This window comes from Euprymna scolopes, chromosome 16 (genome assembly GCF_053919585.1).
Source record: "Euprymna scolopes isolate OS-2025 chromosome 16, ASM5391958v1, whole genome shotgun sequence".
Classification (NCBI taxonomy): Eukaryota; Metazoa; Mollusca; class Cephalopoda; order Sepiida; family Sepiolidae; genus Euprymna; species Euprymna scolopes.
In genome coordinates this window covers 50,509,055-50,533,100 of record NC_136497.1, presented here as the reverse complement: position 1 = coordinate 50,533,100, position 24,046 = coordinate 50,509,055, and the positions used below count along the sequence as shown (strand labels likewise).

At 32.2% G+C, this 24,046-nt stretch overlaps 1 protein-coding gene across 1 annotated transcript in view; it reads left to right on the top strand.

Annotated features, from left to right (window-relative positions):
- Positions 1–20,426, top strand: part of LOC145295941 (zinc finger C2HC domain-containing protein 1A-like) — a 99,802-nt gene extending 79,376 nt beyond the window's left edge. The window contains exons 5-9 of the mRNA XM_080141824.1: positions 1,479–1,624; positions 4,744–4,858; positions 6,167–6,273; positions 7,439–7,632; positions 20,119–20,426. Coding sequence (XP_079997950.1) covers positions 1,479–1,624; positions 4,744–4,858; positions 6,167–6,273; positions 7,439–7,632; positions 20,119–20,287 — 731 coding nt within the window. The 3' untranslated portion in view covers positions 20,288–20,426. The remainder of the gene's footprint in view (positions 1–1,478; positions 1,625–4,743; positions 4,859–6,166; positions 6,274–7,438; positions 7,633–20,118) is intronic.
- Positions 20,427–24,046: the final 3,620 nt, after the last annotated feature.

The window sequence follows — 24,046 nt, the reverse complement described above, 5'->3', positions numbered from 1 at the left end:
ACCTCTATCCCACAGAAGAGATGTTGCAAGCCTATCTTTGTTTTATTGTTATTTCCATGGCAGGTACTCGTCTGAACTCCAATCTCTGGTCTCCTCTCACCAATCTTTTACGTAAAACACCCGTCCAGCTGAATCCACTGTCAAAAACTTTCCCCACTCTTTATCCATGCCTAAATCAAAACGTAGATTCCATGAACAAAGCTTCTTTCTTAGAACTGCATGCCTGTGGAACTCTGTTCCGTCTGCCTGCTTCCCACCTGACTTCAACCTGGATGTCTTCAAGTCCAACGTAAACAAATTCCTGATGTACGCCCCCTTAAGTAGACACTTTATTAAATCTCCATGCTAACGTACTGTACTTACAATAACCCTTATCCCTGAGTGACTTCTGGGCCTTGATAAGTGGTGACCACCTAGTAAAAAAAACAAAAAAAAACACACACTAAGCGACATACGTGATGTTGCCAAGCTTATCAAAAACCTTGATTCCAGTAAAGCAACAGGTTCCGATAGCATTCCAGTCATAGTGCTCAAAAAGCTTCAACAGGAACTAGCTTCCATACTTACATAGCTCTTTAGACGTTGCCTAATGGAGAAATGCTTCCCAACAACCTTGAAAAATGAATCAGTCTGCCCTGTATTTAAAAATTCCAGATATTGGCCATCTCCTTCTTAGTACAAACCAATCAGTTTCTTGTGCATGATGAGTAAGTTGCTGGAATCTATGATAAACAGAGAAGTGGTCACCCACTTCAGCAAAAATAACCTGCTCATATATATATATATATATATATATATATATATATAGCTTTCTATTACATGAACAAAGTTTCTGACAAAGAGGAAAGAATTGCTGTTTTCTAGGTCAGAATCTATTCTGTCTAACACTTATTGTTGGCAAGTTTTTGACCTTGAAATAGTATTTTTTTTGATTGCTTCTTACATCAAGTGGCTTCATGCCTTGTCGGGAGCAATTTTTATTAAAAAAAAAAATAGTATGAATAGTATAGGGAAATGTGTATAAAATAAGAGACTTTGATGATACGGTCATTTGAAAGAATTTATACAATATTTTGCTTTTGAACTTTTGAGATAAGGATTGATAATTTGTCATATTTGGATTTTTCCAACTACTGTTCTCATCAAGAATTATTTTCACTAATGCTGGTGGAAATAATGTTCAAGATGAGAATAGTAGTTTGAATAATCCAAATAATATGAATATATTCAAGTTCTTTGGTTAGTAGATGTAGAACAGTTGGGGTAGTAGGATCAGTTCACAAGGGAAGGCCAAGGAAAACATGGGAAGAAGTAATCAGGATGGACTTGAGAGAAAAAGGGATACATATAAACTAAAGATAGGTTAGTGAAGAAGTCAATTTCTAAAAGCAGTCAGACACATGCCAGCATGTTAAATGAACGTTAGACCAAATATAATTATGATAATCATATATGGCTATTTTTGTTTTCTCATTTAGATTATGTGCAGTGTGAATATTGTAAACGTCGATTTAACCAAGCTGCTGCTGACCGGCACGTAACCTTCTGCAAAGAACAGCATCTGCGAATGAATAAAAATACCGGAAAGAACAAACCTGTCAACAAAACAAAGCCAAGAACACAAGTAAGTCTATCCTGTGAATTTAACTGCAATTAGAAACAAAAGAATGATGGCAGTCATTAGAACTTTGACATCTTTCATAAAAATAACATTTATTTAAAACAGGGTTATACACTCGGCAGGTATAAGGTCTGACTCTGATTCTGAAGCCAACTGCTGGAATTCCAAAATATCTTGACTTCAATTCCAATTCCAAAAATTTTTACTCTGATTCCATCTTAAAGAATTCTAAAATATTTGAATTTAACTCAACATACATACTCCTGTCTAACCCGACAACAACAAAATCTCACCTCTTCATTATTGAGATGTCGGAAAACCTTCTACTCTAATGATTTCTTCCTGCTAACTGCTAGACTTTGAAATTCCCTCCCTGTTTCATGCTTCCTTGACGGTACTAATATGCAGAAGTTTAATGTTAACAGACATTTTGCTGCTCAACTCCCTATAGTCTCCTATTAGATATGATCCCAATTAGTAGCCACTTACATCCTGGTGGCAATATGCCTTGTTTGGGGAGAAAAGGAGTAAAGTAAACAAAAAAAAAAAAACTCCTAATATTCCGAGAATTCTGATCCCAACTCCAACTCTAATTATTTATTTTAAAGTTTTTCAGTATTCAGATTGTCTATTGATTCTTCTGAGATTAAAAATTCAACTCTGACTCCTAACATTCTTACAAGTCCAACTGTGATTCCTTCCAATATCTCTGATTCACCAACCCAAAAACTGAAACAATTATTTACAAGGATCATTCAACAAATAAGATGGATTTTTTTTTTAAATCTCAAAATAAATTTTCTCTTCAGAATTTCTCCCCATTCTTTGATTTCTAAGATTCTAAATATTCTGATTCTAACTCAGACTCTGATTCTTTATCTTAAAGTTTTCTGACTCTAAATTTATATTAAGAATTATTTTCAACTTGCAGAAATATTTATTTTTAAACTACAGTAGAACCCTGAGATACGGCATTAAAAATTAGTAACAAAATACAGTACAGTATATAATACACGTGTATATAATCAAATAACATTATAAATAACATCGTAAGGTGAGGCAAATGCCGTAACCAGGGTCTGGGAAAACATTGTATTCTACATTGTTACATGAAAAAAACGTAACCTAGGGCCACCGTATTCTGGGGTTCAACTCTATTCAAAATGGTGGCAAATCAGAGTGCTACAAGCTTGAACAGAGATCAGTTTTCCAATATTTAATAATTAAGAAGTGCAAATAAAGTGAAATTCATAGAAGACTGTTTGATATATATGGAGAAGCATGTTTTAGAAAAAAGTGACTCTTGTCTAGAATGCCCCTGTATGAGAACAGCAAAACAAAGAAAAATCTGTATGTACATGCCCATAACAAAACGAAAATATCATATCCCAAAAAATCATATAAATTAATTAAGTAGTTTTATTTTTAAATAAGAAAATCAAATTTTATGAGCATCCAAGGAGTAACTGTCTCGTTTGCCATTTTGAAAAAAAGAAAATTTAAAAACAAGGGAGGTAATTCAACAATAATTCATATTGGATTTATGTTGTAATGCCTATGAATTGCCATTAATTGCTTAAGAATGATTTTCTTTATAGAAATAAAACTAGTTGATCAATTTACATGATTTTTGGAATATGGAATTTTCATTTTGTAATGAGTACGTACATCATACAGATTTTTCTTTCTTTTTTTTTGTTTAATATAGGAAGAAATCTTGACAAGAACCAAAAAAGATTACAGATGGGTTAAAATTGTGGAATGGTGAGCACACCTAAAGTGGTGGATTCAGTTAATGCAAAAAACTCAATCTGGAGATTTCTAAACCGAATGTTTTTTTATGATGTGATAAAAATATGCTTTAAAGAATGGAGATGAAATATTAGTCATAAATCTAAACTCTGAATTCCTTCATGGAATTGTTTATAGCAAAAATTATATTCATCTTTGAGAAATATTTTTAGGCTATTCAAAAAAGCAGCAAATCAGATTGCTCCAAACTTGAACAGAGGTCGGTCATACCACCTGGAATTCACAGAAGAATGTGAGATGTGTACAAAGAAACATCTTTAGTAAACAAAACTGTTTACAAATAGGCTAATTCAGAAAAAAAAATTGTTAAGAAGTTTTCAATCTCCTGGGTCATCTTTAACTAAAAAATGCAAGGTCACACACCACAACAAGAACAATGAAAATCACCAGTCAATTTGGTCAGGAATAGCTGTTATGACCTTCTTACAGTCCAGATATCCCCACCCCCACTCACTCCTTTCTGGCTTTGACTTATTATAAAGAATGGAACAGTTTTCAATCAATGGTTAATTACTATTTGAGGGGAATTAAAGTGGATTAGGTTCAAGTGTTTATGGCCTTGTTTAGCTTTTAAGATTTAGTTAAATTGAAGTGTGAACCAAATAATTTTTCTACATTTAAAAAATAAATGTATTTATAATTATTTCCTATATATGTAATATTAAAAATTTTATATCCACTGTTTTTCAGGGTTGTGTTATAAATATTTGTATATTCATTGAAAACTTTAGGATAGATATTACTAATTTTACTTTCTGTAGATTTTGAATGTTAGATTATTGAAGTACATGATACTAAACTGAGCCAGCTCATACAAGCTAGCCTCATATCCCAATTTAAAAAAAGCATGTGGATTTCTTTGAAATCGAACCAGCTATTACTAAAAAATATCAAAACTGAAAATTATATTAACTTTTATTCTTGAGTTTGTAAGAGTTTATGGAAGCAACAAAATGGAGTCCATTTTCCACTAAGTTTTGAATATGACAAAATAAAATTTGCTGTTGGAATTCTTGATTTCTTGTGGAAGGTGAAGTGGGTATTTGCTTCATATTATTATGTTCCTTTGTGACGGAATTTCAGTAGCCAATGAAATTGCATTTTTAATTTTCCTTTTTGTTAATTAGTCAATAAAAATGTTAAAAAGTTGTTAATTTAAGGTTATGGCCAAAGTTATTAGACCTCCCCACCCAATTATAAAATAACCAAATATTTTGTTGTAGTGGTGAATGAAATCTTATTCTGCTGTTGAAAGTGAGACTAATTTTTTTCTCTTTCCTTCTTTCATTGATAATTTTGTTTATTTTCAGATTGAACCTTCTCTTAAGTCTAGAACTAAAACAGAATCCTCTTCAGCGCCTTCTCTCCGATCAACGCAGCATTCAACTCTTGCTGCTGCACCTTCTTGGTCTGGGAATCTTCAAGGTCAGCTTTGTTTTCATTAAATTTATTAATTCTTGTTAATATCGTTGCTACAATTCCATGACTATAAATTTATCAAAGTGTTTTTATATTCCTCAACGATGTGATACATTTAAATAAAAAAAAATTAAACTTGTTGGAGTGAACCTAAGTGACCTCAGGCCACATACTACTACCATGAAGAAAAGACGTTGTTTCTTTAATCCTCTCTTTCTTTAAAAGAACTCAACTAACCAAGATACCCAAAAATCTATTCCCTTTTCTCTTCTACTGTTGCTGCTCGCTCACCCACACACACTCTCTCTCTCTCTCTCTCTCTCTCTCTCTCTCTCTCTCTCTCTCTCTCTGACCGATGATTGACCTAAAAAGGATTGGATAGTCAGTCTCCAGGCTTCTACGTTGTCACACGTGTCCTGCGAAGAGCAGACACAGAATTCTAAAAGTATGTAAAAAACTAAGAAAATAAAATATTCCTCTCAAGCTAATATTTGTATCCACTTTGTCAGTTATAACAACCAATAAACAAATATTACAAATTAATAAAATAAGCCTGACTTCTAAAAAAATCAATCTTCTAAATAAAAAAATGCAAAATTTGGATTCATTATTCATACTAGTGGTAAAGTTAAAATTAAAAGTTAATTCAAATTTACACAATAAACACACCATCTTTTTTATATACTGTTTATGTCTATATGATATCAATCACAATTGGAACTAATTTGTATGGTCATTTTAAAAAGGGACATTTTATAAATTGACTATTATTAGTTATTGTTTTTTAATTCAATAATTGCTTTGTTTATTATGTAACAAATATTTATTTTCTGCAATGTTGTTTTATTTCCTTGACAAAAATTTAGCACTTCTGTTCAAATGTTTCTTTTAGATGTTCCTTGATTTTCAACAAGTTGCGATCTATTTCTAAATTGCAAGTGAAAAGACAAAATGATTTTCTTTCTTTTCCTTTCTTTACAATCACATTTAAAAGATTTGTATCGAAATTCCCCAAATGTTTATCTATATGAATAAATGGAAAAGATTTTATTTAATGTTTATAACAAATTTATGAATAAAATCTTTATTATTCTGAATTAATGATTTTCAAGTATTTTAAATGCTGAAGCAATAGCAAGCTGACAAAATCAGTTCATATTATCTGAATATAAAAGTTTTTTTTTTCCTTTTGATTGAGCAATCACTATCAATCATATATTTTGTAAGTAATGAGTTCAAATGCTAATTATACTTTTTATGTGGAAATATTACTGCTCTGTTAAAAATAAATTTTTTTTTTGTTACTTCTCCCAGAACATTCTGGATTACGTCGTCCTGGGTTCACATCTCGCTTGCCTTCTGCTACAAATAATAAGGCAGTTCATTCAACTAGCAAATTTGGTAAAGATACACAAAGACAGGTAAATTATTTAATTTCCAAATTTTTGAGATAAGGATTGATTATTTATATTTTATTTGGATTCTTTGGACTACTGTTCTCATCTTGAATGTCATTTTCACAACATTTTGGTCGATATAACCTCTGGAAGTTGAATTGTAAATTACTTCGGACTTCTATCCAGTTATGGCTGCTGTAATCAGAGCATTCTGTGGGTTAAATAAAGAGTTCTGTTTGAAATTATGTGCAGATCTCCAAGTTCAACAGAAAAATACCTGAGTTTGACAAGATACACCTCAAATCATTCAAAACATTGTGAAAATAACATTCAAGATAAGAACAATACTCTGAACAGTACTAGTGCAGTTTGTAAACTATACATATCTAAACATCCACTCAGGTTTGTTCAGAACCTGACAGAAAATATTGGATTATGCTGTGCATCGCCAAGCAAATCATACAAATGCAACTGAAACAGAAAATAACAAAATTCAATGTATATGAATTGCAATTAAAAAAAAATAAGAAATGAATGAAAAATGTAGAAATAACAACAACAACAATAATAATAATAATAATAATAATAATAATAACATAACAGCTTATAATAGTGTTTTATTTTTATTTTTCATCAAGAATAACTTTAAATCAATTTCTGTAATTTTTTATGCAAGAAAATAAACATTTTTTGTCGTTTTTTGTAAAAAAAAGGTGGTTAAGTTTTTATACTAAACCGCAATTTTTTGTCAATTTTTTAAATTAACAATCCTATTTCAACTTTCTTTTGTGTTTCTCGATGGACAACTTCCTATATCTTTGTTCTGCTGATAAACTTATTTCCTTTTTTTTTTTTTTTTTTTAATATTTTTCCCTTTATTTGTTATGTGTTTCTTCTTTTTTCTTACTTCCTAACACTTGGGGTATGGGGAACATTAATAATATTAGAAAGTTCTATTATACCAAAGTCTTACACAAAAGTCATATTATATATACTGAAGTCTTATCATACTAAAGTAATATTATACTAAAATTTTACACTGAGGTCTTATACTGAAGTTTTATTATATTAAAGTCATATTATACTGAAATCTTATTATACTAAAGTCATATTATACTAAAGTCATATTATATTGAAGTTTTATTATACTGAAGTCATATCATACTTAAGAAAATACTGTATTTTTCAGGTTTATGATGAATATGACTCGGGTACGAGAAGCGGTGGAGATACTTATACAGGAAGAGGACCTGCTCTGGCTAATAGTGGTCGTGGAGGCAAAAGCTATTCTGATGTCAAGTCAGTGAACAATCATAACAGAATCGCGGGTGGATTTTCAGCTGCACACCATGGTAACAAGACAATTCCAAATTCTTATACACGGTAAATATTTTTCCTTTTTTCACATTAACTTGCTTAATAAAACTCCGAAATAAACTAATTCTTGTGAATATATGCTCAAAATCTCCATCCTAATATTCAACCTTGATAATACATATGTATATACGGCCCTGTCGGTGGGGCATTAGAATACGCCGACTGCCCCCCTGCAGAGGTTAAAAGTCCCTCAATGGGGGTCCTGGATATGACCTTAAACTATATCCGATGGTGAGGCCCCAGCTTGCGGGCTTTGGAGAGTGTGGAGCCACCCTTTAATTGCCATTGCTCCCAGGTCCACTCTGACCCGGAGTGGTAGTACCTATTAGGGTCCCAACTATGGGTTAAATAAACTAACTTGCAAAAAACAAATATATTCTATTAAAAAAATTATCTTCAAAATCACCGGATTCTGCATTAAATAACCTGAAAAGGATTGATATGCCGTAAAAAAAAAAAACAACCAACCGACTTAAAAAATATACTCCATTAAAAAATATACTCCATTAAAAATCGTTCTTCAAAATCACTAGATTCGGCATTAAATAACCTGAAAAAGGTTGATATGCCATAAAACAACCCCCCCCCCAAAAAAAACATATGTATATATGTATATGAGTATATATTCATACATATGTTTATATATTTCTGTCAATACATGCTATATATCCCTTTTTGTATGTGTATGTATGTATGTAAATACAAGCTAATACTATTTGTGAAAGTTGTGCTTGAGGGCTGACAATGTGAGAAAAACTAGACACGAGTTAGTGTATAAAAGAATGATAACAATACTGAATAAAATTTCAAAAATTTTCAATTATAATATGTTTATTTACCAACATAATGTGTCATACAGGATAGTAGGTGTTGATATCCCACATTTTTGAGAAAAAAATTTCTTCGTCAGGAAAAGAAAAGAAACGCCTGCAACTGTTTAGGCGAGGCTTTTCTTTGTTTTATTTTTTCTTTCCTTCTTACATTTTTTGTATTGGTGGCCGAAAGTCAGTCGAGCTGTCAAATCAATTATCAGGATACGAGTTGTGATGAATATTAAGTATTGTTGGTAATTACTATAGCTGTTATTTTTATGTATATAAATGAGTAGTTGTTTCGTGTTACCCTTATAAGTGCATATTTACGAGTGTTAATGCCTGCTGTGTTTGTGTCGTGTTTGTATCCCTCTTGGATAATGGAATGGTTTAAGGGAGATAACTACATGCTTGTTTTCTTTGCTAAAGTGCATACATCCGTATACATATACGTGCATGCATATATAAATATATGCATACACATATACATGCACATATATACACATGCGTATATACATATGCATATATTTATTTTATTTTATTTGTTAATTTATTTTATTACATTTTCATTTATTTATTTTTTAAATGATTTCTTTATATATATATATATAAATATATATATATATATATGTGTGTATAACTACTTTATTTACTCACATAATATTAATATACGAAAGTATAAATTTATGCATAAACTTACTTCAAAAGTGCTCAATATATAGGTAGAGCTAGTTAGTAAGTTATAAAATATATATGGCAATTAAGCTACACTGAATATTCCGTGTTTCATCCACTCTAGGACTCTTCAGGCTTATGCGCATAAGCCTGAAGAGTCCTAGAGTTGATGAAACGCAGAATATTCAGTGTAGCTTAATCGCCATATATATTTTATAACTTACTATATATATATATATATATATATATATATATATATATATATAACTACTTCATTTAATCACATAAATTAATATACGAAAGTATAAATTTGTGCGTAAACTTTAAGTATTTACTTCAACAGTGCTCAATACGTAGGTAGAGCTAGGTAGTAAGTTATAAAATATTCAACCTATATTAAGCCTGATGAATCCTAGCGTAGATGAAACACGGAATATTCTGTGTAGCTTAATCACCCATATATATTTTATAACTTACTATATATGAAACACACACACACACACATATATATATACTACTCAGGGGTAAGGGTTAATGAATGTAAGGTGGTAGTGTAGTAATCACTGATGGTGTAAATTAGGTAAAATTTGATGATTTATGGGGCGGCTCAACAAGAATTTGTTTATATTGGATTTGAAGACGATCATGTTGTATTCAACCAGGAAACAAACCAGTGGAACAGCATTTCAAAGGCGAGCAGTTCTGAGAAGTAAGCTATGTTCATGGAATCTTTGTTTAGCTGTAGGCAAAAATAGTGCACAAAATTATTGATAGTGGTTGTAAATAGTGGAGTGTTTTTCATAAAAGTTTAGCAGGAGGGAACTGTAGATTGGAGTTCATTTGAGCACTTGCCATGTAAATAGCAATAGAGCAGAGACAGGCTCACAACGTCTCTTCTGTTGGAAAGAGGTTGCAAGGAAGAGAAAAGGGCATTGCCTACTAGGTTTTGAAGCAGGTTTTGAACTCTATCAAGGCAGGATAGGTGGCACAGAGCAGCTCCTGCCTAGATGTAGCAATAGTACTCCATTTTAGGACGTACCTGGCTCTTATACAGATAGAGGATGCATTGGCAATGAGATACCTACTGGAGTGGTAAGTTGATCCAACTATTTTTCCAGCAATCTTGGCAACAGATTTTATGTATGTGTTCCATTTCAGATCAGGAGTGAAGATTAATCCCTAAAGCTTGTCAATACATGTTGTTTATTTTCAGGTTATGTTTCTTTATTAGTAGTTATTCTTTAAGTCTCAGATTACCTTGGTTTCTTTCTGTGACTAGTATTTTTATTTGTATATCTTTGGTGGGGTTGTGATTGTTAGACAGTTATGTAGTAAGGACGCCTTACTTGTAATGTATTCTTTTATGCATATGTGCAATGGCATAACTGTATTGCCGATGTAAAACTCACAGTGTACCATACATTGTATTTTATATATTGAATATGTGCGTTTGCATAATTCTATATTATTGATAGGGCAATTTGTTAAGGTGCTATTTGTATCCATTTTGACCAAGAAAACATTAATTTGATAACCAGAGTACAAAACGCTATCTCTCTCCCACCCTCATTTTTTCCTGATTTTGGACATTGAGTAATCAGTCCAGATAGCATTTCTGTTTCCTCTACTCTAACCTACTCTTTGTTTTTAATTATTTTTACTCTTATATTAGCTGCTACCATTCAAAATACATTTAACTAATCCATTCCTCATAACTAGATTAATACCCAAATTTTATTCTCATTTCAACCTGGCAATGGAAGAAATGCAGGTACTTCTACAGTTTAAATCCCGTTTTTCCGTGAATCTCACTCAGCAATGCCTAGTGGACAACGAAAACCGGTCTGGAAAATGCAGAGTGAGCAAGCAGACGACACCAATTTCACAGAAAATTTTTTTTTAAAAGCCGTTCTTAATGGGGAGGTTGGAGGTAATACCCCTAAAAGGCAACTCTTTGCAGGTTAAGTCTTCAATGAGACAACCAGGCCATATTAACAAATGCATTTAAAAAATTAAAACTTTTCTTTGGAAAAAAAACCCTAAAAAAATGTTAAAAAGATAAAAATACACCTTTACACCTTTTCTTTGAAAATACATGTTTTACAAATATATATATATATATATATATATATATATATATATATATATATATATATATATATATATATATATAATTTAAAGGAGATTAGAACAATAGTCTAAAAAGCTGAGTGTATTTTAATGTAACAGTGGAATTACTAGTTTCATTAAAATACAGGAAAGAAAAAGTGCTCGTTGTATGAGTATTTTAACCATAGTTCCTGATTTCAAAAGGCGAAAAACTAAAAGATACATCTACATTACTTTTAATGCTAGGTTTATTTATGGTGTCTTTTAGATTTAATAAAAACCCTTTAAAATTTGCTGATGAGGAGACCTTGTTTATTAAAAAACTATATGTAATAATTATTGTCCGTAACTTGATGTCTACCACAATAAAAACACGTTTTTCCGAAACGATCGTACAGATAATTGATTTTGTTGTTGTTCCTTCTTGTGAAACTGATTTTTAATTTAATTATAATTTGTTTTTTTAAATTTTAAATTATCAATCACATTACTTAATATATATATATATATATATATATATATATATATATATATATATATATATATATATCCACCCCCCAAAAAATGTTCTTTGTTCTTTAAAACAAAACAAAAAATACTTTTTCATTAATTCAAAGAAAAATAACTTTTCATACAAAAAAAACAAAGAAAAATATAGAAAAAATATTTGTTTACTGATTCAGAGAAATAAAACTTTTATTACAAAAAACCCTTAAAAAACAATTGACAATAAAAAATAAAACAGTAAATTTTATGAATTTATTACAGTAGGTTGTTTATTTTATTTATTTATTTTTTATTTCTTCTTTTTGTATTGACTTCCGTTCACTCAGCATAATCTGGCGATTTGCAGCATCCGCCAGGCATTGTTGAATGAGACTCACGGAAAAACAGGATTTAAACTACAGAAGTACCAAAATGACAAACTAAGCTCTTTCACTCTATAATTTATAAAATTAAGAAAATCTACATTTATCTTCCAAAATTCAACACATTTCAACAAATCTTCTTCAACCTACAATAATTACATTCACACTTTCAATTTAATCCTCCAAAGAACTATAGGTCTATAAGATCTGAATATTTTTATTCGAAATCAACGGATGTATGTAACAGCAATGGATTTACGGATTTTACTAATTTTCAACCAGCCTTTTCTTATTAATCAACTGCATCTTCACACTTCAACATCAATTTGAATATCCTTCTGTTTGCTTCTATATATATTTGTATATAATCTTTCGAACATTACCTCAAAGTCTGAAGCTTTCAATTCTTGCACTAACCAGCAATGTTTATATAAAATTCTTCTGATAACCTTTTTCCTTTTGAAGAAAAAAAGCCAAAATTTTGAAACTCCATGGAATAAGGAGATAATTCACTTTATCTTGTATTCCTTGTTTTATGAACAATAAATGTTTGTAAATCATGATTTACATAATTTTTATTGCACATTACATTGTTATCATGACTGAACTTACGTATTCATGATCTGAAAGTTTCATCTCTCTGTTACAGATATTGACAGTGTGAAACTCTGAAAGCAACCTCTGTCATGGATGTGTGTTGGATGTTGAAATGTGTCATTGAATTTCTCCATGCAGAAAAAAATTGAACAAATCAACATCCACTGGTGCCTGTTGAATAAAGCCGATGGCAACACAGTTAGGAGATGGGTTCGTCGATTTTAATGTGGTAACAGATGTGAGTGACAAAGTGTGATCCGGAGACTAAGACACAGCTGATAAATGTGCATTTAGAATAATGGTGACTATGTAGAAAAATAAATTCTGGATCACAAAAACTTGCTTGTTTTAATGGTACCACTCCTGTCTTAATAGTTTTTCAACATTTATTTTTGTTAAAAAATAGGATGCATTACTGTTGAAATGACCCTTGTATGTGTGTGTGTGTCTTTGTGTATATATATATATATATATATATATATATATATATATATATATATAATCTTGGAAGCTTTTTAACCTTAAAAACTATATAAAATTTTTTTATAAAAATTCAATTTTTAGTCCATCATTGGAAAATTATTTTATCAGTAAGTCGTTTAATCTCTCCCAATCAATGAACAAACCTGCTTTCTCAAACTAACGATAGTCCTATGTTTTCAGGGATTATCAGTTGTTTACCATGAAACGCTGTTTCATATATATATATATATATATATATATATATATATATATATATATATATATATATATATTTCCATTGCCAAACAATGTCACAGCTCACAAGAGCCATGACAGCAAACAAACTGGAAGTCCAAGACTTGAGTTTCACCCTCATTTGGGCTTTCAGTTAGACATATCCGAACTCAGGATTCGAAACACAAGCCATTTGCATGTGAGCTGAGTACTTTGCCACATGAGCAAATGCACCACACACACAAGAAAGTCTATTAACTAGCACAGATCTAGCACCCGCAGCGAAATCTCAAACAAGCGATGTGGTCATCCAACCAAGCTATAACCCAAGCTGATGTCTTACAAGTAGTAATTTTATACACGCTAGGACAATGCCATTTAACATGCTAACTTAGTGAGCAATTAGTGTTAAAATTTTCAGAATGTGAGAGATTATATAATTATTTCCGCAGTCAAACAATGTCACAGCTCACAAGAGTCATGGCAGCTAACAAACCGGAAGTCTAAGATGTCCATGGCAGAGAAGTATTTGCCGACAAACTGATGAAATGCACCAGAAGGTCCAATGTATGTGCCCGAGATTGGTCAATATGAAGGGACCAATTCTCCTCCATGACAACGCTTGCCTGTATGTTGCTCAACTTACCTTGCAGAAGCTAAATGAATTGGGCTACGAGACTCTGCCTCATCTGACATATTCACCAGACTTCTCCCCCACGATTATCACTTTTTCAAGCATCTCGACAACTTCCTGTGCGAAAAATGCTTCAAAAGCCGAAAATGATGCCGAATCGGCCTTCAATGACTTCATCGGATTTTTTTGCTAATGGGATAAATAAACTTGTTTCTCGTTGGCAAAAAATGTGTCGATTCTAATGGTTCTTATTTCGATTAATAAAGTTTATTATGAAAGGAATTGTAATCTTTTGAAGTTGAACGTCTAAAAACGATATTATTTTTGTATCAACCTAATAAAAGATTTATAGAGGTGTAATCTTGCATCCCTAAATCCCCCTGGGACTAAAAAGAATCATATTTTACTCTGATTCAAGGGCAAGCTCTTGTGCCAGGGGTATTTATCTAATTCCCACTGCAATGTTATAAATGTAACCATGATTGGATCTGTGAAAGAAGGTAATGTCTGGGATGATAATCTCCTAAAACCAAACTATGCCTCATTTTGACCAAAAGTTTCGCGTATCTGAGCAAGCCAGACCCTAATGACAGAATGTGCCAAGTCTGACCTCGGTTAATGGTAAGCGTTCTTAATAAGGGAGTTTGTTAAAAACATTGGATAATGAACAAAGGGAAGTAACTCTTACTTTCTAATCGGTACAATAATAATAGATATTTCTTATAAAAATCATTCTTTTTTCCCCTTTCTATACTGCTTCATGTTTTATTTTTTCCTTTTTTTGTTTCTTTTGAACTTTTTGCTTTCTTTCACTTCCATTAATGTTTTTGATGTTAAAAAGTTCAACGTCTAGCAACACCACCCTTCTACCTCCCAATAATCTGTAATCAAAAATAAAAATTATCAGCATTCTTTTTACTGGCATGGTAATTCCATAATTAATACCAACTCTTAATTTCAACATGGTCTTTCAGTTGCCCAATACTCGATCCTTTCTCCTCCAAAATTTGCCTTTTTTATGTCAGCCACTCCTCTTATATGCAAATTAATGCATTTATATTTTTTAAACCACATATTCAAAGAAAGAAAATTTTCAAAAACGCAAAATCAACAATTGATGTTTTTTTCTTTAGGTCATGACTAGGGCTAGGATAACAGCATATTCTTTTCATTGTTTTGACTCTCGAGTGTGTATTTGTTAATATCTTATATGCTTTTATATAGAGTGATGTGGTTCTCGGTTAATTAACTGTGTCTAACTACATCGAATATATACTCGAGAGTCAAAACAATGAATAGCCCTAGTCATCATAAATGGTTATTATTTATTTATTTATTTTTTTAACTTAGTTCAGTTCCTAATTATTCTATTGAAAAAAAAAAAAAAAAAAGTCATTAGAAAGTCCAGATAGCATTTCTGTTTCCTCTACTCTAACCTACTCTTCGTTTTTAATTATTTTTACTTTTATATTAGCTGCTACCATTCAAAATACATTTAACTAATCCATTCCTCATAACTAGATTAATACCCAAATTTTATTCTCATTTCAACCTGGCAATGGAAGAAATGCAGGTACTTCTACAGTTTAAATCCCGTTTTTCCGTGAATCTCACTCAGCAATGCCTAGTGGACAACGAAAACCGGTCTGGAAAATGCAGAGTGAGCAAGCAGACGACACCAATTTCAAAGAAAAAATTTTTTTAAAAGCCGTTCTTAATGGGGAGGTTGGAGGTAATACCCCTAAAAGGCAACTCTTTGCAGGTTAAGTCTTCAGTGAGACAACCAGGCCATATTAACAAATGCATTTAAAAAAAAAAAATTAAAACTTTTCTTTGGAAAAAAACCCTAAAAAAATGTTAAAAAAATAAAAATACACCTTTACACCTTTTCTTTGAAAATACATGTTTTACAAATATATATATATATATAATTTAAAGGAGATTAGAACAATAGTCTAAAGAGCTGAGTGTATTTTAATGTAACAGTGGAATTACTAGTTCAGTTCCTAATTATTCTATTGAAAAAAAAAAAAAAAGTCATTAGAAAGATTTACATTATAAAAAAATCTAGACACTCCCCGCTATCTGAAATGAATTTGGAAAGAAATCTTTCACTCTAAATAAAAAAAATCAATTAGTGCTTTGTTTTTCTTTAGCTCTTCAGAAATGATTATTAATATATAGATATAAAAAATTAACTTACTGGCATAATACTAAGATTTTATATGAATATTATTACAAACACTGGCAAAGCATAATTTCTTTTTCTATCTTTTTTATCATTTTTATGGAAGTGTACAATAGATTATATAGATTTTGTTTGTTTTTATTATATGAGCATAATTTTTTTTTTATATATGTGTTGTTATTGGACATGGAATTAAAAATGACAGAATAAACAAATATTTTTTATTTCCTGTTTTTTTTCCTCCCTGTAATCTAATATATAAACGACTATATATCTGTCTGTGTCTCCATATTTTCAAACTCTATCTCTTCCGAAACTAAAAGTTTCAGAGCAGCGTTATGGTCCTCAAATGATTGGATTTTTTATGGGCTGTTCTTTTATGGATCTTTAGCTGGTTAAAATAGTTTTTGAAGGGACATAAATGGGTCAAAATTGAAAATTGAAAATATCATTATACGTTTTGTACATTCATTTTAGTTTATTTTTTAATCAGTTCATATGCGTGTCATGTTGGTACAGTGGTAACGTCACCAGCTTAGAATGCTACAGTTTTGCTTTCGGTTTCGATTTGAGCTGATGGCATCCAGATACTTTTTTTTTATTTTTGAAATCACAACTCTAATAATATATACGAAATCTGGACAAATTAAAATATCATATTTAAGTGTGTTTTATGACCGGGAAAAGCCTCCCTTCTCCCCACTAGTCTATCATATAAAGGAAAATTGTGTGTGTGTGTGTGTGTGTGTGTGTCCAGTTAAAAATTTAAAACTACTACATTTGAAATATCACAATATGTTTTTGTTCAACATTAAATAAAGATTGGAAAAAAATACAAAGATTCCTTATTTCTTTTGTTTTGAAAAGAGACAAAATATCAACCTATTTAAAAAATTTTTTAAAGATATGTATTTTTTCGAAAAGTAACATGTTTTTGCTTTGTTTTGCTGACATATATTAATGCCTTAAATTATCGTTCTAGTGTCTTATGTATTGGTTTTGAAATAGATGAAGATATATCAATCTAATATGGACAATCTATTAGACAACATAAGATGAATTTGTGATGAATGAGAATTCAAAGTGTCTGAGAATGTTCTAGATGAAAGAAGAGAAAAGTTGTTTTGTGTGTAAGGATAAATTGAGTAGACATGTTTGTTTCAGCAGATGCTGTGTGCGTTTACATGTGTATAAAGATGTGTGTATGTGTATTTGTAAACATGTTTGTTTTGTTAGTGAAATAATGTGTGTACGAATTGTATATGAGTTCAGTTAGCAGTGTGTATATGCTATGTATATGTTTAGTAGTGTGTATGTCTCTTGTCATGTGAATGGCCTTTCGTGCTGCAAAGGATCTCATCTGGATTGTGATGTTCACACGTATGTTGTTCAGAAGAAAAATGAAAAACAAAAAAATGGGGGGAAAAAACTGCTGTGTTTGGGTTTTTATACTATATACAAGATTTGGGTGTGAATATTCTCACTTCTTTGGTTGGCTGAAAGAAACTGCTGATTGGAGATTTTGTCCAATTGAGAATTGATACATAAAAATAACATTTGATGCCTTTTTAATAAATATTGTTTTTTTTTTTTTATGTTATTTAAAATATCCCAAACGTTTTCTTTATTTTTTATTATATCACTTGACAACTATAGAAGGGAGCTGTTTGTTAAAAATAATTTTTAAAAGTTCTATTTATGGACAAGAATAGATATTGGACAGATTTACTTATATACCAAATCTTTTTTTTATTATATAACAAAACTCATAATTAAATGTTGTTATTATATAACAAAACTCATAATTAAATGTTAAATTAAAACTCATAATTAAATGTTGTTATTATATAACAAAACTCATAAGAATTAAATGTTTTTAGTTCCATTCATCATTTTCAATACTCTCATGATCCTCATTCAATTGACAATCCACCCATCTCATTAATCCTTCTCCTCCAGTAGCTTTAGGCCTTGATAGCCTGTGACTTCTTAGTAAATAGAATATTTTGTATACTGTCCTAATTTTTAGCTGTAATGGCCTCCATTTAGTCCAGGAATAGTCTAAGGATTGTTTTGATAGAGATGAAAATCTGGAGTGGATGGACTAAAGTCCAGTGAATGTAAAGTCTCTTTCTACTGAGGAGACGATTACCAAAGTGTCCCTGTAGCCATTCCAACAAGTTATTTCAAATGTAGAGAGTTACCCCATCATGTTAAAATCACTGTTCATCCGTCACAACACCACTTTGTCTACTTGAAACTTCCTTACAACCACTAGGTAGCGCTTTTTATTTTCTCTGAAAGCTCCCAACAATGTCTATAAAATCTACTTTTTAAACCATATTAATGTGAAATTAGACGATATTACTTTAAAAACTACTTGCAGAAGTTAAGTTTGCAATGATTTAGCAACTTGCTTTCAAAATGAAATATGCTCTGACGAACTCATAGCATTGATGTCCCCTTCAACATAAAATATGCCCAACTAACCCAACAAGCAGCAAAATTCCACCCTTTCACTGTAGGAGTCCCTAGATCCCAGAAAGCTTTTTACTCTAATAGTTTCTTCTCTTGAATAACTAGATTTTGGAATTCCCCCCATTTCTTGCTTCCCTAACAGTATTAATATGTTGAAATTCAAATATAATGCAAACAGACATCTCACTGCTCAACTCTCTACCAGTGCTCTTAACTCTTAATCCCAAAAAATGGGATTGCTTGGCATTTTGGCCAAGATCAAAGTTCAAAAGTGTAGTATCTGTTCCGGCAGATGCTGCAAGCTATGACTAGCTATGACTAGCAAAGACCAGATGTGGGGGCAACCCCACATGCCTGACCTTTAACTAGCTCCCATTTCCCACCTCTCGGGAGCTGGTCCCCTTTTTCCCTTCCCCCTCCCTTCACTCCTCACATTAAAAATCGGCCTTGTGCCTAATTTGCTCGGTGGGGGAGCAAATAAATACCATCTGTTCCGGCAGATACTACACTTAAGATAATTTGTACCAGTCAATGGAGGGGAAACCCTCTATACTGGGACAATTATTATTTTTGGTAACCAGAGTGACCCCTTTTAGGGGAGCTGGTTTTTACCTCACATTAAAAACGGCCTTGTGCCTAATTTGCTCAGTGGGGGAGCAAATAAACACCATCTGTTCCGGCAGATACTGCACTTACGATAATTTGTACCAGTCAATGGAGGGGAAACCCTCTATACTGGGACAATTATTATTTTTGGTAACCAGAGTGACCCCTTTTAGGGGAGCTGGTTTTTACCTCACATTAAAAACGGCCTTGTGCCTAATTTGCTCCGTGGGGGAGCAAATAAACACCATCTGTTCCGGCAGATACTACACTTAAGATAATTTGTACCAGTCAATGGAGGGGAAACCCTCTATACTGGGGCAATTATTATTTTTGGTAACCAGAGTGCCCCCTTTTTGCCTACTTTTAGGGGAGCTGGTTTTTACCTCACATTAAAAACGGCCTTGTGCCTAATTTGCTCAGTGGGGGAGCAAATAAATACAATCTGTTCTGGCAGATACTGCAAGCAAAGACCATATGTGGAGGCAAACCCACATATAAGACCATTGCTCTTGTAGTAATCAGTTATTGGTCAATGTAGGAGAGACCCTTCATACCAATTGTCACTATCCAGCTCCCCTACTGTCTGGGGAGCTGGTCCCCATTTCCCCTTCACTCTCCACATTAAAAAACGGCCTTGTGCCTAATTTTCTCAGTGGGGAAACAAATACGAACTCTCTACTTAGTGCTCCTGTAGACATGGTTCCAAGTTGCAATATGCCTTGTTTGAGTTAAATAAGAATGAAAAAAAAAAAAAAAAAAATGAATTATTTTCAATAAAGAAATCTCACTTTTCATTATATTTCTTAAATATTTTTGTTTTCATTTTAGAAACCCTGCAAAACATCATGGCTCAATCCAAGAGGCAGAATCTGGTTATCATAGTAACAATTCCATGAATGGACGAGGACAATTCTGCCATAATTGCAGCACCAATTACCCAGTAGTTGAGGCAAAATTTTGCTGTGAATGTGGGGTGAAACGCCTTCTTGTTAGATAATGATGCTGTTGCAGACTTTTCCTTCTTTTTCAGTTTTTAAATACTTCACTCAACCAACAAGATTTGCCTTGACTGTGAAATGAAGAAGACCACTAAAGGTTGGAGAGGGGAAAAATTAAATAAATATTTTCCATTATCAGTTTTTTTGTTTTCTTACAATTATGCCACCATTTTATTTTGACCTTTGATTTTTACATGATCACGTCTTCTGATGTGTGTGTAATCTCATCATACACATTATGGTTGGCACCTCTTATTGTCTCAATCAATTCACATGGATATATGAGGCTTCTTGGTTGACTAACTGTATCAAAAGAATATTCTGTTGTCACAACCCTACTCATAACTAACAGCTTTCATGCATATTAACTACAAGGTGCCTCCCCCAAGAAACAGGAAATTTAGATTTATGCCTACATTATGTATTTACACACACATTTCACCATATACAAATGTTTCACAGAACTTCCATTTCATCTTCTGGCCGTGTTGTCATCTCTCATATTAGCAGTTGCCGGAGGAGGCACACATGGTTTCACGAGTATAAAAAAAATAAAAAACACAAATTCTTGACACATTCTTTAAATATCAGCTGTATTGTAAGTGTGCATGTGATGCCATTGTGAAGCACTAAGGAATCTTAGTTTTCCCGTCGAGGCCAAGTTCATCAGCTGATCACGATCTCCCAAAGCTTTTCTAACTTGGTTCAAGCCATGATCTGCTTTTGACTGTCTCTAATCATAAACTGTCGCAAAACTAATTGACACTCCTAAAAGTTACTGTAAACTAAATTCTAGCCATATCGACATTCTTTGTCCCAATCATCGCTACACATTGACCAACAATTCTACCTCAACTCCTTTTTGCCTTCCTTGGTGAACAACTTCCTATCTATTGTCTTTCTAATAATCCTATTTCCTATACCTTTGTTCTGCTGATAAACTTATTTTTTTCTTTTTTGTTCGATTTAAAAAAAAACAAAAAAACAAACATATTTTTTTTTTTTTTTTAATTTCCTAACACTTGTGGGGTAGGGCCAGGCCAGCAGAGCAATGTCGATAGTCTAATGCATGTGTGATACTAAATCTTTCGTAGATTGAATTTTTGTGAATAACAGACATGCTACAGGTGAGAAATATTGAGCCAAGAGAAAAGAGGCCATAGAAAGAATTAAGAAAAAAATATCTTAGATTTTAGGTTCGATCACTCAGAATTGAGTTTCTTTTTGAAAGTCTCTTTAAATGGGAGTTAGTACTAAGGAGATGAAAACAGAAGAAATAATGTTCATAGATTGTCAGCAGTTAGGCTATTTTAAGTGGATATTGGCTAACCATTATCATAGCATTATTGACATACAATGGAGATTTGCTACTGTAAACTGTATAGATGAATATAGTTCACATTGTCCAATAATGTATTAACATCTTCCTGGTGAGACCAGAGTATGAATGTGTCATCCATATATCAGAGCCACATTGTTGGCTTTAGTGGTGTTGATTTTTATATCATTTATTCAAAGTATTTCATGTATACATTGGCCAGTGCTGGGGACAACGGTGATCCTATAGTTAGACCTTCTTCCTGCCAATATGTAACGGATCTCATCATGGAGTATGTACAGTAGAACTCCGGGATATGGCATTAAAAATTAATAACAATATATTATAGTATATAATACATATGTATATAATCAAATAACATAAATAGCACTGTAAGACAGGGCAAATACCATAACCAGGACACAGAAAAACACTGTATTCCACATTGTAACCTGAAAAAAACTGTATCCTAGTGCCACGCTACCATATCCCGGGGTTCTACTGTAGTTTCTACTCAGGTCAGCATCTCCAAACATATTGTCAGATAGGATTTAAGTGCGTTCCTCCAAAGTCAATTCAATTATGACAGTCACATCAGCGAGTGCTTTAGTGAACAGACAATCTGGTTGAAATAAATATGGGCATTGTTAATTTTTTTTATCAAGTGAGCTGAATTCTTTACATATCAGACTTGCCTATGACTAGGGTGAGGACTTGGCTAAATGGATAACATGCTGAACCTCGGACACTTTCATCAAGATATCACACCTATGACCTAAGATTCACAAAGACAGTATTCCATTAAAGTTCATTGTCTGAACTGATTGTTTTAACAACAATTTTTTTCTTTATACATTTTACATAAAGAAAACGTTTTTGACCGTTGCTGTGTTATTATATCATCCATAGCCTTTCTGCCTAAGGAGAAAGGCCATTAGAAATTATATTGGATTTCCCCATAAACTGCACAAACAGAAAAATAAATTTGTGATTGAGGGCTGGATTTGATGTATGAATAAGAAAATACAATTTTGAATAATTAAACTTTTATGAAATAAGTGTTTTGAATGTTATTATTAAAAATAAAATGTTAATGTAAATGAAATGAAAAATTTAAGGAAAAAAAAAGAAGTGAATTTCACCTAGCAAATATACGCGATGAACAATGTGCAAAAGAGATACAAACAATTGCACTTAAAGGGACAGTTAGAATTTTAAAAAGATCTCTTGGTTGGAATATATGAAATAGTGAGTGAATGTATAGCATCCGGTAGGATGCTTAATCCCCAACTAGAACAAAATAAGAAAATTGAAAACAAAAGATCTTTAGATGCCATTTGCAATTTCTGTTTGCACTCAACACACAAAAGCTACAATGTATACAGAGAATTGTGTTTTACTAAAAAGAAATATTGATTGAGCCGGATATAATATGAAATTAATTGTAAAGAACAAGTGTAATTTTGTAATGAAGTGATGCACTCTTGTAACAGAGCATGTCTGGGTGAGTGTGAGAAAATCAGCAGCAGCCTATGATAGCTGACTAGCGAAAATATTAGCAGCAGCAGCTGTCTTAGCACATATGCAAATTAAGCAAATGTCCACACGTTGAGAACATGAGAAGGAGAAAAAAAGCAGAAAAATGGGACAGCATGTGGCTGAGCAAGGGACGCAATCAGATGTGTTTTGGCTTGTATGTGGAGAAAAAGAAAATGCGTTAAAAAAAAAAAAAAAAAAAAAAAAAAAGCAGAAAGATGGGCATGTTAGACACGTTAGATGCATGAGTGATATTTTGAACCACAGTGAAGTGCGTTGTTGGAAATTACTGGAATAAATGCTTTCGGATTAAACTAGAGTTTTGTTTTTATCTGTTCTCTTGGGCTTCAGATAAGAAAAAGCATTTAGATTGTAGTACTTACCAACAAAACAAACGCCCACGTGTTTGTGCCTTGTGTAGGCATGCGCGACAACAAAACTTGGGTTTTTATAAGCGGAAGTCTCGAGGTTGTCAGGAATCTCCGGGCGCATGTGCAAGAGGAGGGATTGAGAGAGTGGTACAAAAGGCAGGTTGAGTGAGAAGGTTGTTGTTGTCATTGGACGTTACAGTGACGCGTGTGTTAACAGTTGATTAAGAAGTTGTTTTTTTTGTGTCAAGTCGTGCACCTCGGTGAAGGTGAAGGTCATATAAGTTGTGCACCTCGGTGAAGGTGATGGTCATATAGATTTCTTATATTTAATGTCTTCCATATTCACCTTCTAAGTCTCCTCAGTGATAGCATTCTATGTTTTACAAATTGCATCAGATCAATCTCATTTTGTTTATGTCTCACACATTTACAGGATTTCTGTAATTTTACTTGTGGATCAAGTTGTGTGATGAAAAATATGTTTTATCCTTTCTGCAAACTTTATTTTACCTTTGTTCCCCCCCCCCATAAAT